Consider the following 18,805-nt stretch of genomic DNA (forward strand, 5'->3'; position numbering starts at 1 on the left):
GCAGAAGTTTAGGGGTAACATGAGGGGGAAACTTCTTTACTCAGAGAGTGGTCGCTGTGTGGAACGGGCTTCCAGCAGAAGTGGTTCAGGCAGGTTCAATGTTGTCGTTTAAAGTTAAACTGGATAGCTATATGGACAGAAAAGGAATAGAGGGTTATGGGCTGAGTGCAGGTTGGTGGGACTAGGTGAGAGTAAGAGTTCGGCATGGACTAGAAGGGCCGAGATGGCCTGTTTCTGTGCTGTAATTGTTATATGGTTATATGATTATATGATTGCAGTATTTACATGTTTCAGCTCAGATTTCCAGATATAGGAATATTATGCAAACATGGAGGTCTTTTAGAATTATGTTGAGCTCTGTTGTGACATGACTAAAATAGATGGGCCCCTCAGAAAACAATAACTTATAAGCAGCTGCCAAGCTGACTTTGATATTATTGGCACTTAAATGTTAGATACTGGAAGCATCAGCAAAGTGCAAAGACAATACCCAAGCAAGTTAAATGTGAGTCAGTTGTCAAGAGATAAGAAATGGGATTCTTTTCCTTCAATCTTCCCTTTCTCTTGACCTGTGCTAAAGTAGTGCAAAATAAAACACCTTTGAAAGCAGCATGTCTTTATCACAGAGGATAATTAAAAAATTTCACTTAACAAATCATGTAAATACAGAACGTTATTCCTTCAGAATGGAACCATAAAATTACAACAAACAAAATATCTGATTATCCCAACCAGTCATGATCTCAGCTATAAAAAAGAGATTCTGCAGATGCTGGAAATCTGGAGCATACACAGAGCAAGTTAGGCAGCATCTATAGAGGGGGAATAAACAATCCAGTGCTTATTTCCCTCCAGGGATGCTGCCTGACTTGCTGAGTTCCTCCAGCATTTTGAGTGTGTGTACAAGGATCTCAACTACCCAACATTGTGTTTAGCAATTATTACATTTTGGAATAGTCTGTTTCAAATGTTAATTCAGGTATTTTATACAATTTCAGAGACACTTAGCATAAAAACAATCTGCTCTTGTTTCTATATTAGAAATGCTACTCAATGTTTGCCCCAATTGTGTCCCTGGCAGGGTACTGAAAATCTTGGTTGAGCAACTAGCTGCAGAGTTCAAGGACATTTTCAAACTCCTGCCACTGCAGTCATAGGTTCCTATCTTTTTTAGCTATTGCAGCCCCTAGTCTGTGGAACAACATTCCCCTCCCTATCAGATCTGCCCCCTCCATCAACTCTTTTAAGTCCAGGCTCAAAACTTGTCTTTTACACTCACATGCTGAAGCCACAGTTGCGTGAAAGTACCCACGTTCTGAACTTCCCTTGAAGTCCAACTTGAACAAACTGGTTCTCTCATAAGAGTGCTGGCCCTTCTCCTTAGAGCCATTCATTTGCAGAAAGCACTTCGTGCAACAGGGACTCTCCAACGGCATTCTGCGGCATCTTCCCTTCTGTCCCGCTCCACAGCTCCCGCCAAAACGACCCCAAACCAGACTACTGTCCATCACGGATCTCTCCCTGCCCCGCCCTCTCTTGAATTTTCTCCAGATCCCACCGTACTGATTGGTTGACATAACATCCCTAAGCTGAACAGCAGGTTTTCTTATTTTTAGCCTAAACCAAAACATTCTACCAGTGGGACACACAGCTTTTGCAGAAAACTGCTAAAATACTGTCAACATAGCAATAGAAATCTTAACCAGGCTATTACACTCCCCTTGCAAATAGATCTTCAATTTCCTCATGAAGCGAGTAGTCAGTGAAGATCGGTAATAACATCTCCTCTACACAATACAATGCCTGCTACCGAGTGCTTTTATCTCTGTTGATGGCTCCAAATGTGACCCATGAAGACATGACAGTATCAGGCCTTTGTACATCCCTTCACAAATAACCATTTATTATGGGGCCAGGTTAGTTAATTGAGTGAACAGAATAAATATTGAATGTACAACCTAATCCAAAGAATAGCCAAGATCTCAGTTTTGTACTTGTAAGCAATGTGTAAAAAACAAGTATTCACACTACAAACGTTTATGTGCATCTGTCATGTGTTACCTGAAGGAGGGGCCGTTGCACTCCCAACACTTTCATCGTATCAGCACTGGCCAGCACTTTCAAAGGATCTGCTACTTTGGTTGCAGCCTCAATCTCTTTGTTAACATCCAGGTGAACTTGATTTAGGAAGAAGTTCTTGATGTACATGGTGAGGAACTCTCGCAGAGGACACTGTTTACCAGAGCCTGACCACATGGCCCCTTCAATCTCCTGAATAAACCTGAAAGACAGGAGGAGTTGGTTGAGAATTCAGTAAGCATTTTAAACAGACAAATACACTAGACGAAAGAATATTAAGTACTTAGCTTGTTACACTCTGATTTTTCAGGTGCAAAATGAGTGGCATATTTTAATTTTACAAGTTATGAGAATGATTGCATCTCCTAGAAATTTGGAAGAATTACATGTACTGTGCAAGTCTTAGGCATATGTATTACTACTTTGCCAAAGGTTTTTGCACAGTACTGTATTTGTCAACATGGAGCGGAGAGCAAGTTTGTAAATCTGGCGGGAGCAAAAGCTGTTGGGAATGGCTAGGGTGGAGTGTTGTGGCAGGGATGTGGCAGGGACGGAGTTCTGGGGGCGGGGGGGGGGGAAGTGGTGCAGGTGCAGACACATCCAGCCCTGACAAACCTGGAAAGGTCATTTGATTCCAAATAATTGGTTTATTAATTATTACAGAATGTCTCTTTGGTGCTTCCCACTCGCTCCCTTTCCCTTCCCCTTTTCCCAAGCACGTTTTCCTTCTCCCTGCCCTCTTCCCACTCTCAGTCCATAATAAAGACCTGTATCAGAACCAGGTTTATTTTCACTCATATATATCATGCGACAGCAGTATAGCGCAATACATAAAATCACTTGCAGTAGTGTGCAAAAGACTTCAGCGACCTAGCTACACATATGTGCCTCAGGATTTTGAACAGTACTGTATTTTCAATATTGTCCTCTTAAGCAGGGCAATGATCAAACTTCCTGCCACTGGAGGTCTGACCCATGTTCTAGAACAAGTCACAAGTAGTAATTGATAGCATCACAATATTTGATCCAGAAGCCAGGTGAAGCCAGGTTGAGCCAAGGGTGTTGACAGATCATTGCCATAGCCTTTTACGTGAATAGATTTTAATTGTAAAATCTAATGTTAGATAGATTGAATTTAAATTTAAGATTGCTGTTTTGTGCAGTTTCAATCCTACAGTTTCCCTGTTCTTTTCCAAACATTTAAAATTTTCTACTGGGACATAACTCTTCAATAAGTACTCATTTTTATGTGTGTGGCCCAGATGTCAATTCTTGCTTAAACAAGGCAATAAATGTTGGTGGTGATTTCAAACACAACAACCCTGTATACTTCCAGTGAAGAAATCCTGTGCTGTGCCTGGAAGCAGAAATATTGCCCAAATTTCCATTCACCAAATCCGGGCAACTGTCCCCCAATTAATTCTGCTTGGATTAGAAAATCAAAGGTAAACAATCATCTTGGACTCAAGGAGTGGAGGTGAAGTCTGTGTTTAGTCACTGGTAATTTAAGAAATACAATATTACAGCATTGGTTCCTAAAGAACTTAGGCAACATTTGATTTGCACCTTCTGTTCAGCTCCTAGTACAGAAGGGGCACTAAAATGATCCAAACATCAAAAGATGGAAAAGGTATGGAGGTGGAGGATGGGGCAGATATGAACATCAAGCTTTTATTTTTCTGATCAGCTACGGATTTCTGAAGCTGGCTTGTGATTTATTTATTTCTTTATTGAGCTACAGTGCGGAATAGGGCCTTCCGGTCTTTCGAGCCATGCGCCCGGCAATCTCCCAATTCAATCCTAGTCTAATCACAAGATAATTTACAATGACCAATGAACCTACCAACTGATACGTCTTTGGACTGTGGGAGGAAACCGTAGCACCCGGAGGAAACCTACACGGTCACAGGGAGAACATACAAACTCCTTATAGGCGGTGGCGGGAACTGTAAAGTGTTGTGCTAATGACTAAGCTACCATGCCAAATAAACAGTCTACAATTAATAAGCTCCATTAAGCAAAAACAAAAAGAAATTCAAAAACTGAGAGGGCAATGAAAAGAAACAGTAGAAAATAATACCTTCCTTCCCCTAACATTTGAAATGAAAAGAAAAAATTTAGACCATAAGACATAGGAGCAGAATTAGGCCATTCAGCCCATCTCACCATTCCATCATGGCTGATCTTGGTTCCTACTCAACCTTATCTATCCACCTTCTTGCCATACCTGTGGGTGCCCAGATCGATCAGGAAATGATCAACTTCTGTTTTAAATAAGCCCATTGACTTGGCCTCCACCGCAGTCTGTGCTAGAGAATTCCACAGATTCACTACTCTCTAGCTAAAAAAATTCCTCTTTACCTCTGTTCTAAAAGGACACCCTTCAATACTGAGGCTGTGCCCTCTAGTTCTGGATACCCTCATCCTCTCCACATCCACTTTCGACATTCAGTAGCTTTCAATGAGATCCCTTCACATTCTTCTAAATTCCAGTGAGTACAGGCCCCAAGCTGCTAGTGCTCTTCATAGGTTAATTCCTTCATTCCTGGAGTCATCCTCGTGAACCTCCTCTGGACTCTCTCCAAAGACAACACACCCTTTCTGAGATACGGGGCCAAACTGTTGACAATACTCCAAATGCAGCCTGACTAGTGTCTTATAAAGCCTCAGCATTATCTCTTTGCTTTGATATTCTATTCCCCTTGAAATAAGTACCGACATTACATTTGCCTTTTTTATTACAGACTCAACCTGTACATTAACCTTCTGGGAGTCTTGCATGAGGACTCCCAAGACCCCCTGTACCTCTGATATTCCCCATTTTAGATACAAGTCTGCATTATTGTTCCTTTTACCAAAATGCATTATCGTACATTTCCCAACATTGTATTCCATCTGCCACTTTTTGCTCTTTCTTCCAATCTGAATAAGTTCTGCTGCAACTGCATTGTTTCCTCAGCACCACCTACCCCTCCACCTATCTCTGTATCATCCGCAAACTTTGTCACAAAGCCATCAATTCCATTATCTAAATCATTGATAAACACTGTGAAAAGCAGAGGTCCCAATACTGACCCCTGAAGAACACCACTAGTCACTGGCAGCCAATCGGAAAAGGTCCCTTTTATTCCACTCGCTGCCTCCTGCCTGTCAGCCATTCCTCTATCCACACCAGTATCTTTCCTGTAATGCCACAGGATTTTATCTCGTTAAGCAGCCTCATGTGTGACACCTTATCAAATGCCTTCTGAAAATCCAAGTAAATGACATCCACTGCCTCTCCTCTGTTCACCCTGCTTGTTACTCCCTCGAAGAACTCTTAACAGATTTGTCAGGCAAGATTTCCCTTGACAGGCACCATGCTGACTTTGACTTATTTTATCATTAGTCTCCAAGTACCTTGAAACCTCATTCTTGATAATAGACTCCAATGCTTTCCCAACCACTGAGGTTAGGCTAGCTGACCTATAATTTCCTTTCTTCTGCTTTCTTCCCTTCTTAAAGAGTGGAGTGACATTTGAAATCTTCCAGTCCTCTGGGACCACGTCAGAATCAAAAATAAAGATCGTGACCAATGCATCTGTTATCTCTTCAGCAACCCCTCTCAGGACTCTGGGAAGTAATCCATCTGGTTCAGGTGACTTATCCAACTTCAGACCTTTGAGTTTGCCTAACACTTTTTTCTTTGTAATAGCAATGGCACTCACTCCTGCACCCTGACACTCATGGACCTCTGGCACACTGGTAGTGTCTTCCACAGTGAAGTCTGATGCAAAGTACCCATTAAATTGATCTGTCATTTCTTTGTCCCCCATTACTACCTCACCAGCATCATTTTCCAGTAGTCCAGTATCAACTCTCACCTCCCTTTTACTCTTTATAAATCTGAAAAATCTTGTAGCATCCTGCCCTCATATTTCATCTTTTCCCTTCTTATAGCTTTTTTAGTTGCCTTTTGTTGGGTTTTTAAAAACTTCCCAATCATCCAACATCCTACTCACTTTTGCAACATTATATGCCCTTTCCTTGGCTTTTGTACAGTCCTTAACTTTTCTTGTCAGCCATGATTGCCTACCCCTGCCACTTGAGAACTACTACATCTGTAGGACATATCTATCCTGTGCCTTATGAACTATTCCTGGGAACTTCAGCTACCTCTGCTGTAATCCGCATCAGTATCCTGGGCAAGCTCCTGTCTCATGCCTCTGTAATTCCCTTTATTCCATTGCGATACTGACAGATGTGAGTTGTACTTCTCCCTCTCAAATTGCAGTATGAATTCCATCACATGATGATCACTGCCTCCTAAGGATTGCTCTACCTTAAGCTCCCTGATAAAATCTGAATTATTACACAACACTCAGTCGAAGATAGCCTTTCCCCAAGTGGGCTCAAGGACAAGCTGCTCTAGAAAGCCATCTCGTAGGCATTCAACAAATTCCCGCTTGTGATCTGACACCAACCTGATTTTCCCAATCCCCTTGCATATTGAAGTTCCCCCATTACAACTGTGTTATTACCCTTATTACATGTCTTTTCCAGCTCCCTTTGCAATCTGAACCCCACATCTTGGTTACTAGTTGGAGGCCTATATATGATTCCCATAATGTTATTTTCACCCTTGCAGTTCCTAACTCCACCCACAAAGATTCAACATTCTCTACCCTATGTCACCTCTTTCTAAAGATGTAATTCCATCTTTTATTTTATTTATTATCTTCCATTTAATGATACTAAAAGGCCCAATTAATGTAACTGGAAATTACTGGTAGTTTGTTCAATTTAAATGATTTTAACCATAAAATAGAGGGGAAAAATCTCTCCTCTGCTTTCCCCATGGAGTAATTATAGTCACATTTCATTTGGAGCCCCAATATATAAAACAAACTTGGTATCTTTTGAACAGATACTACAAGTTAGTGTGCAGATCTCTTCCAATGAGTCTGCAATAAATGTTCTTAATGTAATATATAAAATCACATTTTTAATCTAACTTATTTCTAGATAACTTTTACGAAAATAGATCTCAAAACAAATTAAGTATTGTTCAGCCCCTTCTCAAACTTAATAATACCACATCAGTATCACACCAGGAAAACAGTCTCAACATGAATATAATACTGATGGCAACCTTAATGAAGAAAGTTTTTACAGAAAGTAATTCAGAATTAGAATCAAGTTTAATATCACTGACATGTTGTGAAACTTGTTGTTTTGTGGTAGTAGACCAGTGCAATACATAATAAAAAAAACTAATTAATTAATCACATCATAAAGTACTAACGTAAATAAAGTAAGACTTGATAGCAGAGGACCAGGACAGGGTTTAAATCCCATCATGAAACATTTTAAAACTGCACACAATAAATCTTCTCATTTATGGTCTAATATCAAGGACAATAGAATCCGATGCATAATCTAAGATGAGGTGTAGTAGCCGCTATTTCCCTTCTGTTACTTATGCATAATCACTCACTGGAAATAATCCTTTTAGATTGGAAAACAACAAGGTTTTCCTTCTTTTCCCTCCCCATTGCACATTATCAATTCAATCATATCTACTGAGGCATTTGTGCACGAACCAATTCAAACAACAGAAAAACTGTTTGAGACCACTGCAGCAAATAATTCTTTCCCTGAAATAAGTCTGCCTACAAAATTGCAATTATAACTGTGACAATCTGCTTAATAAGCTTATTTTAGCTTTGTTGTAAAGAATGAGTAACAACATTTTTGAATGTTGTATGAAAGTGTACATGCCAAAACTGCTCTTCAGAAAAGATTATATAAACCAATTACCGAAGGTTCTTTTTGCTTATTGTTTAATAATATGGCAATTGCATTGACTTTAATAACTGTAAGGTTGAACTTCTCAGTGAGACTGACTTCTTGACCCAGCTTCATGACATAACAGGTAAAGTTTCACAATAGGAACTGAATGCACCAATCAATTGTATCAATAAACAAACTTCATTCCTTGACCTAAGCAGAATTAACACCAGTCTCTTGAACAGTGGCTCAAAGACAATGAATTGAGGAGACAAGAATATCAGCCAAACTGAGAGAAACAGAAAGGCAAATTATTGGTGGAAAGGAAAGATTCTATTGAAAGTTGTCTGTTGCTGTACATAAAGCACAGAAAGTCAGCATGTAGAAACGTCAATTAATTAGGAAGACAAATTAATTTCTGCTTTTCTTACACTAATCCCATTTTGTCTTTACACAGTTTTACTAACTTCTCCAAGATTCTACCGTTCACCTACATAACAGGAGAAATGCATAGTAGCCAATTAGTTTACCTATCCACAAGTATTTGTAAAACTGGGAGGAAAGTAGAGCTACAATATTGGTAAATGTCATGTCTCAGCTAACTTCAAATAATGCTCAGTCTCCTGTACACATTCTTGCCATTGTTGCTTAAGTGGAAAATAAGTTTGAAAGCCCAAAATCAAAGTCCCACTGATTACTTGGGCAATGTCATTCCTAGGCAAAATTGGTGAACACTTAACTTCCAATAATGCTTTTAATCCTAGACACATTCTTGCCACAGAGAACCCAAAGCCAAAAGTCCCACTCATTACCTAAAACTCTCTCTCCTTTCCATTTGGCAGATTGTGTCAAATGGAGGAACTCTAGAATTTGGTTGATAAAAGTAACACATACCTTTTATCATATATGGCTCACAAACGAGAAAATCTGCAGATGCTGGAAATCCAAGCAACACACACAAAATGCTGGAGGAATTCAGCAGGCCAGGCAGCATCTATGGAAAAGAGTAGGTATAGTCGGGGTTTCACGCTAAGACCCTTCATCAAGACTGAAGGGCGAAGCTTAGGAGGACAATGGCGCCTAATGGTGACTCCTTTGCGCGCATCTTCAGAAACAGCTCTATTTCTATCTTTGATATCCCTTTTTCCCTCTTCAAGGTTCTTTTGAAGACCTGGAGTTACACGCTGACTTCGGTTCCTTGCGGAAATGGGACCCGCTCTTGGGGCCTCACCACTGGCCAAGAATGCGGCCTGGAAGACTAGCATGCCTTCAGGGTGCTGGATTTCCGTGGCTCTGGAAGCAGGCAGACTCAAGGCCAGTGCTGCTGCCTGATGCGTCATGGAGGACAGAAGATTGTAAGCAGAAGCTGGCTGCTGGCTGTGTGCCCAGAGACCCGAGTTCTTCGTGCACAGATCTCAGAAAAAGTGACATAAGAGACTTTTAACACTGTAAATCAGCAAGTTGTTTTGTTATTTCTCCCCCCCTCACTGTGAAATGGGGATATCTCTTTTTCCCTTATTAGAGAGAGGGAGCCTGTGGTATGTCAAATACTGGGTGAATGAGTAGTCGCTGGGGTACTGCATGTTTGTGTCTTTATTAATGCTTTGCTGCATGCTTGAGTGCTCAGTGGGGGCTGCCGGTGCTATTTTTGTTGGCGGGGGAGGGGTGTCATTGCTTTGCTGCTGCTTATGCCTGGGAGAGGGGAGCTGGGGGGGGGTCCCTTTGGGGTTCTCACATTTAACTGTCATTCATTCCTTGGGACACTCTGCTTTTGTGGAAGTTTGTGAAGAAAAAGAATTGCAAGATGTATATTGTATACATTTCTCTGACATTAAATTTACCTATTGCACCTATTGAAGACTAAAGAAAAACTGACTCATCTTTTTACTCCAGTCCTGATGAAGGATGTCGGCCCGAAATGTTGATTGTTTCCTCTTTTCCATTGGTGCTGCTTGGCTTGCTAAGTTCCTCCAACATTTTGTGTGTGTTGATTATATTTGGCTAATGTCCTTTCATTAAGGAATGCTAAGTAATAGTCAATGAAACTACTGAATATATTTTAAAGACGCCTAAGTATCAGAATTTTTACGTTTGTTTCAGGACATTTTCAAATTTAAATAATAAAAGTGACACTTTCAATCTTTAGTTGGTGGAGATGGTGAAATGCTTAAGTTTGGTCATTTTCATCATAGTAGTCCCAAAATTATGCAAAAAAAAAGGTTTGAAAAAACATCATGTACAGCAGGGGTTCCCAACCTTTTTTGCACCGCGGACCGATTTAATATTGACAATATTCTTGCGGACTGGCCGACCGGTGGGGGAGGTTGTTCAGGTCGAGTTAAACTCACCTCAACATGTCTTTTACAGTTAGGGTCGCCAACTTTCTCACTCCCAAATAAGGGACAAAAGTAGCAGTCAAATCCTGACGAAGGGTCCCGGCCCGAAATGTCGACTGTACCTCTTCCTATAGATGCTGCCTGACCTGCTGTGTTCACCAGCGTTTTTTGTGTGTGTTGACGGGACACTTGTGTTTACCCCGACCATGAAGCCTTGCGCAGGCACCTGTGTGTGCATGCGTGACCTGTGCATATGTGACGTGCGCATGCGCCTATGTGCCATTTTTTTCCACAAATCGGTTTTGGCTTAATCTTCCTGACTACACTGTACATACATTATTTCTACTTTATATAGGCTGTGCATTTATCATAATCATTCCTGTTTTTACTATATGTTAGAGTTATTTTAGGTTTTATGTGTTATTCGGTATGATTTGGTAGGTTATTTTTTGGCTCTGGGAATGCTCAAAAATTTTTCCCATATAAATTAATGGTAATTGCTTCTTCGCTTTATGCCATTTCGGCACGAAAGGTTTCATAGGAACGCTCCACCTTAGAGGGGGAAATAGGGGCCAAGGGCGGTCCCGTATGGGACAAACCAATTTAGCCCAATATACGGGATGTCTCGGCTAATACGGGACAGTTGGCAACCCTATGTTCAAGTTCAACAGTGCGTGACAGGGAATGAGGAAAGGTGCAGCTGACTCATATCGTTTCCTCGCGGCCCGGTAGCACATGCTTTGCGACCCGGTAGTTGGGGACCACTGATGTACAGTATGCATCAGAGATGACTATAACTTTTAGATTAAAAAAAGGTCAGCTTTAAAACCTTCTCCCAGAGGTTTGAGAGTCTTTGGAATTTTCTTGAAGGTGGTGGAAACTGAGGCTCTGAATATATACATGAGAGGCAAGGTGGTGAAAGGTTATCACAAGGAGATTGAAAGCAGGCTTGAGAGGCTGGGTGACCGACTTCTGCTCCAAATTTATATGACATGGAATTGTTCATGAAACATCCAACGTCATTTCAAAAATGAATATATTCCATCTATAAAGAGGAGCTACATCACCAATGTTTTAATTAATGGAGGAATCACTATTAGGAGGCTCCAAAGGTAGTCATAACTGAAGGGTGGTAGTGAGGACAAGCTCCCACTGCTAAACAAATGCTCTTCCTGGCGTGCGTCTCAAACAGCCTCTGACAACCAAGTCCAACTCCTGGCCTTCACATGTGGCATAGTTCTTATGCCCAGTGGAGCTGTTCTCACTGACAGAAGGGGCAAAGGCGGGTCACTGGCACCTTAAAACCAGTTGCTCCAGGCAGATGGGACTCGTTAACCGCGGATAGTAGCTCACCTAGGAGAGGGAAAACTCTGATTTCAGACCTCTGCTGCCTTGCGGCTATACCCGCTCACGGGAAAGGCTTTGGGAGTAAACCCCGAGGAAAAACCCGGAGTCGGAGTCCCGAAGACAGCTGACTGCTGTACCCAGCACCGGCACGGCAACTCCTGCGATGCTGCTGGCACCAAACTGTATCGACTTTCGTCGGTCCTTTGGACCTGTCATCAGCACGGAGAGGGGGGTCCCACTTCATGGGCAACAGACGGATCTCCATATCAACTCTGCCATGGCTTGCACCCTGGAGAAGCCACTCCAGCTTTGCTTCAGTGACTACCAGAGGCACAGTACCCATAGGTCAACCACAACCGATGGAGGCCACACACACACACAATTAGGAGGAACCTCTTCTATTCAACAAATTATATTATCATGAGTCCTTTCAAGAGAATGTGATGATGAGGCACTCTTCATAAAAATACTAAAACACCAATACATATTTAGTCACATTTGAGGTAACTTCCAGACGTTCTTATACTCATTGGAATTCATTCATGCTGATGACATCAATGTCTTTGACACTTGAAATGCGATTACTAGTACGACATACCCAACAGAAATAGAAAGTAAGACTTGAATGAGACCATGAGACAACGAACACATCAAAGTATGGTACAAACACTAGGCATTGAAGACATTAAAACCCGACAAAATTTTGCGATATCACTGATACATCATAATGAGAGTTACAATGGGGTACAGATCATTTGGATGTACAGCTGATGTATTAACTGAACACAATGTTGTGGGAACATAATTGTGCATCTAATTTAGTATGGAAGGCTATAAGAAGCTAAGAAAGAGACTCCCAAAATTGCTGGATACTGCAGTTTTACCGAACCCCGATTCTCCTCTCTGTACAAGGTACAAAATAATTAAATAGAAAAGGTTGCTTGCATGCTAAAAAAAGAAATAAAAAGGTTAGATGTTGGTGGTGCCCATCAGTCATCAAGCATCTGCTACAGATTGGGCTAATTGTTGCATGTAGACTACATTTCTGATGGTTGGTTAAATCCAAAATAACAATGCTTTGAGATAAGATGCTTTCCTTAAATCACAGTAGTGGAAGCAACGAGTTGGATCAGTAGGCCTGTCTTGTACCTATAAATCCAAAGACGATGACAAAATAATTCCTAAACTCCACGTTTCTCTTTCTCTTTTGATTTTGAAAAGGGAACCTCAACCTTGTAGACTTAGTTATTTTAAAATTCAGTGACTTTCAGGTACTTTTGTTTTTTTTTAACTTCAAAATCCACCAATTTTTATATAGAAAGCAATGGTGAATGTTCAATAGTACTGATATGTACAATTTCTTAACCATGATGGGAGTAGAAAAGGATTACTGATTCACTGACTCCATAAGTAACTCTCTTTAATATCATGTGGCATTCTACACTATGGAGTTAATGCCTTCACCTAACTCATTATATATTAATAAAATAAAATGCATTCCTAGGGAAAATCAAGATATCACAATTGGCCTGCAGGAACTTCCTTTTGAAACTCAACAGTTAATATATGATATCATCAAAGGTTATGGGGAGAAGGCAGGAGAATAGAGTTGAGAGGGATAATAAGTGAGCCCTAATGAATGGCCTAATTTTGCTCCTGTATCTTATGGAAACTTGAATTGAAGGGAAATTAAGGTGTACCAGTTATCTTCTAATGCTAGTGTTTTCTAGATTCATAGATTACCAAATATGCTCCAAACTCGTCAATGACATAATTTTCTTAAATTTTATGTTAAAATTATCAAACAACAGAAAATAAAACAGAAAATGACCTGGATCTGGATTGTACCCTCCAAATATCTGGATCTGCCTCTCGGTTTTTTTGCACTACCTTACTTCCCAGTTTTCTATTTTCTATTTATGATTTATAATTTAAATTTTTAATATTTACTAATTTTAACTATTTTAAATATTTTTAATATTTAATATTTGTAATCCATGGAGTGCAAAGCACAGATTCAAATATCGCTGTGATGATTGTATGTTTAGTACCAATTGTTTAGCGACAATAAAGTATAAAGTATAAATACAAAATATTGCTACCTGTAGATACTAAATGCTTATAAGTACTATTTTGAAAAGTATAAAAAAAATCAACATTCTTCCCTCTCAATTACAAACATTCAGTTATCAACCTACCAAACATCTGACATAAAGCTCAATAAGTTTATCCTAGCCACCTCAAATCTTGGACTAGATTACCTATTGAGATAAACTCAAGCGTTTCAGTATTGCTGTGTGTCACCGCAGTAGCAACAGATGAACTTTGCTAAAGTTAAATCTTGAAACAATAGGAGCTGCAGTAATATTCATGGATTCTTAGAACAGTCCAATAGTATGATCAAGTTTTTTTTCATAGTAGAAGACAAAAAACACACACACACACACAATTCTCCAGCATGTACAAAGATACACGTTGCACAAACTGAAATTCAGTAGCTGGCATCCAGTATTTTGTGATCCTGGGTCTCATCTAATGTAATTTTAGAATGCATTAGCGCTGATGGGGCCCTGCCAGTGTTTGTTTTCCACCCTTAGAACTTTACCCTTAGCCATCGGCTTGTTGCCAACGTGCAAGGCTCTGATTAGACTGAGGATAAAAATGAACTGGCACATTACTCCGAAGTTCCTCAGCACTTGGTAACTTACCAAGAAAATGGTAGATGAGGTTAATGCAATTTGCATACATTGGCCAGAAAGTAAAAAAAAATCTGAAAAATAAATATGCAACAATCCCCTGGGCAATTCTGGATAATGAGCTCCTGCAGCAATGAGCAAACACGATTTCTCAATTAATGGAAAGTGGAGTGTGTAGGAAGAATGTTCCTAACGGTGCAACAAATTGCCAGTTGCAGCAAGGTATCTTAATTGGGCCTCTTCCCCCTTCCTTTTTATTGCCACAGTGTTTGTATACCCAGCAGCACAATATGATAAAACCAGCTGTAGCAGGTCTTCAACAAAACACGTTTCTGCTTGAATTTTGCATAGTTGTAATTTTTTTAATTACTAAAAAATATAACAAAATATAATAACATACTTTTAAACTGAAAGTTTATTTTTTATTTCCTTTACTTCATCTTCAAAAGTCAATGAAGAATAAACTCTGTTTGCTTAGAGTATATTCCTTGTGTACAAACCTTCAGTTTCACCAAGAAGCACTTGATAATCCTTGTGACTGGTCTGTGGTGAAGTGCATTCGTACATGTACAGATCTCACTACTTTGCTGCAAGTATTAAATTTAACCTGCAGGTAAATTGCCAAGAGTCTGTGACACTATTTCCAATTCCTGAGTTACTACAAAACGTGGAACTCCATTCCCTCAAGACAAGTAAGCAGGACAAATAAAGTCATTGAATACTACTCCACTACATTTTATAACACTAAATTAAGCAAAATTCAGGGCAAGTGGTCTCAGCAGGTATTTATGCCTCACACAAAGCTCCTCTCACTTATTCTCCTTGCTCTAGCAAGAACTCCTTTTTGCCTCCTTACCCCCACCTAGGTTCTTGTGAAGTTCATCTACAATTAGAAAACTCTAGAAATGAGCTCATGTAGCTCATTTTCCAACCAAGATGCAGAATTTTACAAAGTCAAGTCACAAAATGCCCATGACTGCAAGAAACTGCAAAGAGTTGCAGACACAGCTCAACACATCATGGCAATCAGCCTCTATACTATGTACTCTATCTATACTTCTCATTGCCTCAGTAAAGCAGCCAACACCAGAGACCTCATCCACCATAGACATAGTCTCTTCTCTCCCTTTGGGCAAAAGATACAAAAGTCTGAAATCATATACACCCCGGCTCTAGGACAGCTTCTATCTCACTGTTATAAGACTACTGAATGGCAAGATGGACTCTTGATCTCACAATCTACCTTGTTATGATCTTGTATCTTATTATCTACCTGCACTGCACTTTCTTTGTAGCTGTTACACCTTATTCTGTTATTATTTCACCTATCCACTGTGTAATTTTTATCCACTGTGTAATGATCTGATCGGTAGGAACAGTATACAAGACAGGTTTTTCACTGTACCTTGGTACATGTGACAGTAACAAACCAAATCCAATTCCACAGAGTTGAGTAACAATTAACTATATTCAAATTGCCTCAAAACAATGGAATGGGATCAAGGTAAATAAAGATTCCAGGTACATAGTTCTCACACATTCTATACTTCAAGACAAAGTATATACTATTCCTTCAAGACAGAAAAAAATCTAAATCGAATGTGTCACAGTAAATATATTTTATAATTAAAATTATCTCTAAATTTGATTATATCAGAACACTATACATATCTATCGCATCCACTATTCATAGTGCTTTAGAAATACCTGCCATTTACTTAAAATTTCTTTGAAATATTGTTTTGATGTCTTTTCCATCCCTCTTCTCATTGCTACCATCTGGGAGGAAGCACAGGAGCCTGAAGCAACACCACTGATGTTTTAGGAACAGCTTCTTTCCCTCTGCCATCAGATTTCTGAATGGACAACCAACCAACCCATAAACACTATCTTACTATTTTTGCCATCTTTTGCACTATTTAGTTAAGCTAGTTTTTTATATATTTATTTCTTATTGTAATTTACTATATTTACTATATGTTTTTTTTACTATATTGCATTGTACTGCTACCACAAAACAACAAATTTCCTTACATTTGTCAGTGATATTAAACTCGGTTCCCATTCTGATTGTTACCATCATTACCATACATCACTGATAATGAACATTAGTTCAGTGTGAACAAACAATCAGTGAGCTATGAAGGCTGTGAAGAATATAATGAAATAATTATGAATAATTTCATTGTCCCAGCAATACAATGGATGGATGAGGGGCTGCTGATGAAAGCAAACAAGCAACTTCTAGTATTTTAAGGTATACAGATTTTGCTCTTCATGTGCTTGAAGCACTGCAGATGGTCAGACGCCAGATCGGAATTATCAATCCACCACAAGCATTTGCAGCTTGAGGTGAATGAACATTTGGTTTCAATGGGCTTCCAGCCAAAGCAGTTAACAGGTAATCATGGAAAGAGACTAGAAAAAAACTAAAGTAAAACTGCATTAGTGTAGAAAAGCTCATTTCACTAACTTAAAATGGAACCTAGTAAAGGTTTGATTTGGAAAGCCATTGTGGAATAGGTCAAGACAAACTGTGTCTATTTTTTGACGATGCTACATACATACATGTTTCATCCTTCAAGCTTGTAAAAATGATTGAAAGCCACAAGTGTGGTATGGATATGGCAGTCACAGCAAATAAAGAGAGATGAGAGATGTTTTCAGACTAGTGGGAGCAGTGAACAGTCGTTTTCCCAAAAAAAACATTTGAAGTCCTTAACTCGTTTCATTTTAAAGTTTGGAATCAAGGTTTGCAAGCTTTATCTTAATGTTGAAAAAGGTAGAATATTATAATGACAGTTCAAAACTTTGGCTGACATAAACAGAACAGTAAGATTATCAAAAGCATTGAAGCTTGAGGTTGAATGAGGACAGGTGTGAAATGATGCATTTTGTATAAATAATGTCAAGTCTAACCACATTTAGGAAATCTCAGTGAGGATTAATTAACTTGACCCTTGATAAAGATAAAGCATGTGTTAGAAAAAAGTCAGTGCCAAATTACACTTTGCCCTTTTTCTTTTCCTAATCTTAGTGAACTAGTTTTTTGTCTTCTTATTTTCGTTTTTTAAGAATAGCCACACTAGAATCAGTAGCTTCTATATTAGAATCAGAATCAGGATCACTGGCATATGTCGTGAAATTTGTCGTCTTTGTGGCAGCAGTACAAGACAATGCATGATAAAATAGAAATAAAAATTGAATTACAGTAAGTATATATATAATAATTCATTTAAATAAGTAGTGCAAAAACACAAATAAAAAAGTAGTGTAGTAGTGTTCATGGGTTCGATGTCCATTCAGAAATCAGATGGCAGAGGGGAAGAAGCTGTTCCTGAATCACTGAGTGTGTGCCTTCAGGCTTCTGTACCTAGTTTGTGATGGTAACAATGAGAAGAGGGCATGTTCTGGGTGTTGGGGTCATTAATGATGGACACCGCCTTTTTGAAGCACCAATCTTTGAAGATGTCTTGGATACTACAGAGGCCAGTGCCTTGACCTAAGGAAACACTTGCTATGAATTTTCAGCATTTCATGTTTTGTTTCACTCTTATTGGAAAAATCAGCAGTTTATTTTTCTATCAAATAAAATCATAAGGCAAAAAGCTTCACAAACCAGATACTGACGTATGTGCTGGGGTGGGAAGGGGCAGCTATTGATCATTGAACATTATGTTTACTTTGTTATACTAACAACATTTAAAAGTACTGTAAATACATACTTAATTGGTTTAATATTATAAGGTGCAGTAATTATAAGAAACATTTTATGGATAAGCAGAAAACCAAATATTAACATAACTTTTCTTCAATTATACCCAGATTTAATGAATAAACAAGGGAATTGTTTGAACACTCACACTCAGAGTAGAGCTCCTTATCCTGTTTGTTTCAAATAATAATTAGGTCACCCAGTGATTACCCAGCTGTGCATTGTGTACTTGATTAGATACAAAGGGATATTCCAATGCATTTTTGATAACTAATAACAAAGGCCAAGCATAGCTCAAGAGATTGCAAGACCCATTAAGAAGAGAATTAAATTTTAAAAGTTCAGGCATTTTGTATAGTCACAAAGTCATTCAGGGATGTAATAATTTAAAAGAAAATTAATACCATTCCATTGGACTAAAGATGTTTGTGTCACTGGTCTTTCAGTTACTGACTCTGCTCCGAGCGTTCTCCAGGGGCAGTTCTTTTCAACTGGAACTTCAACCGCAGTTACACAGTATTCTCCATATTACATTCAGCCACAGAAGCATGAGTTTCACCTAATTCAGCTTTGATTGTATGACACCAAAAATTTCAGCAGTGGTAACCATATTATAAGCTATAAACTAGACTAAAGAACTCAGGATAAGGATGGGTAAGAGTAGATTATTTTAAGTAAATTTTAAAAAATTGAAAATTAGTGGACAAGTAAAGCAGACTACAGAACATAGGATTGAAGAATCCACTCGCCTCCAATTTTTGATAATGAACCAGCTTTATATAATATTGGGAAGTAAAGAGGAATTCAATAATCTAAGGATAACATGGTTAATAACTGGAAATGAAGTAAAATTGGCAACAAAA

General features: G+C 39.1%; 1 protein-coding gene across 3 annotated transcripts in view; it reads right to left on the minus strand.

Annotated features, from left to right (window-relative positions):
* exoc4 (exocyst complex component 4) overlaps positions 1-18,805 on the minus strand; it is a 572,850-nt gene that overhangs the window by 247,712 nt on the left and 306,333 nt on the right. For all 3 annotated transcript variants that reach the window (XM_063073038.1, XM_063073040.1, XM_063073041.1), the window contains exon 10: positions 2,062-2,281. In XM_063073038.1, the coding sequence (XP_062929108.1) occupies positions 2,062-2,281 (220 nt within the window). The remainder of the gene's footprint in view (positions 1-2,061; positions 2,282-18,805) is intronic.

Source organism: Mobula hypostoma, chromosome 20, assembly GCF_963921235.1.
Source record: "Mobula hypostoma chromosome 20, sMobHyp1.1, whole genome shotgun sequence".
NCBI lineage: Eukaryota > Metazoa > Chordata > Chondrichthyes > Myliobatiformes > Myliobatidae > Mobula > Mobula hypostoma.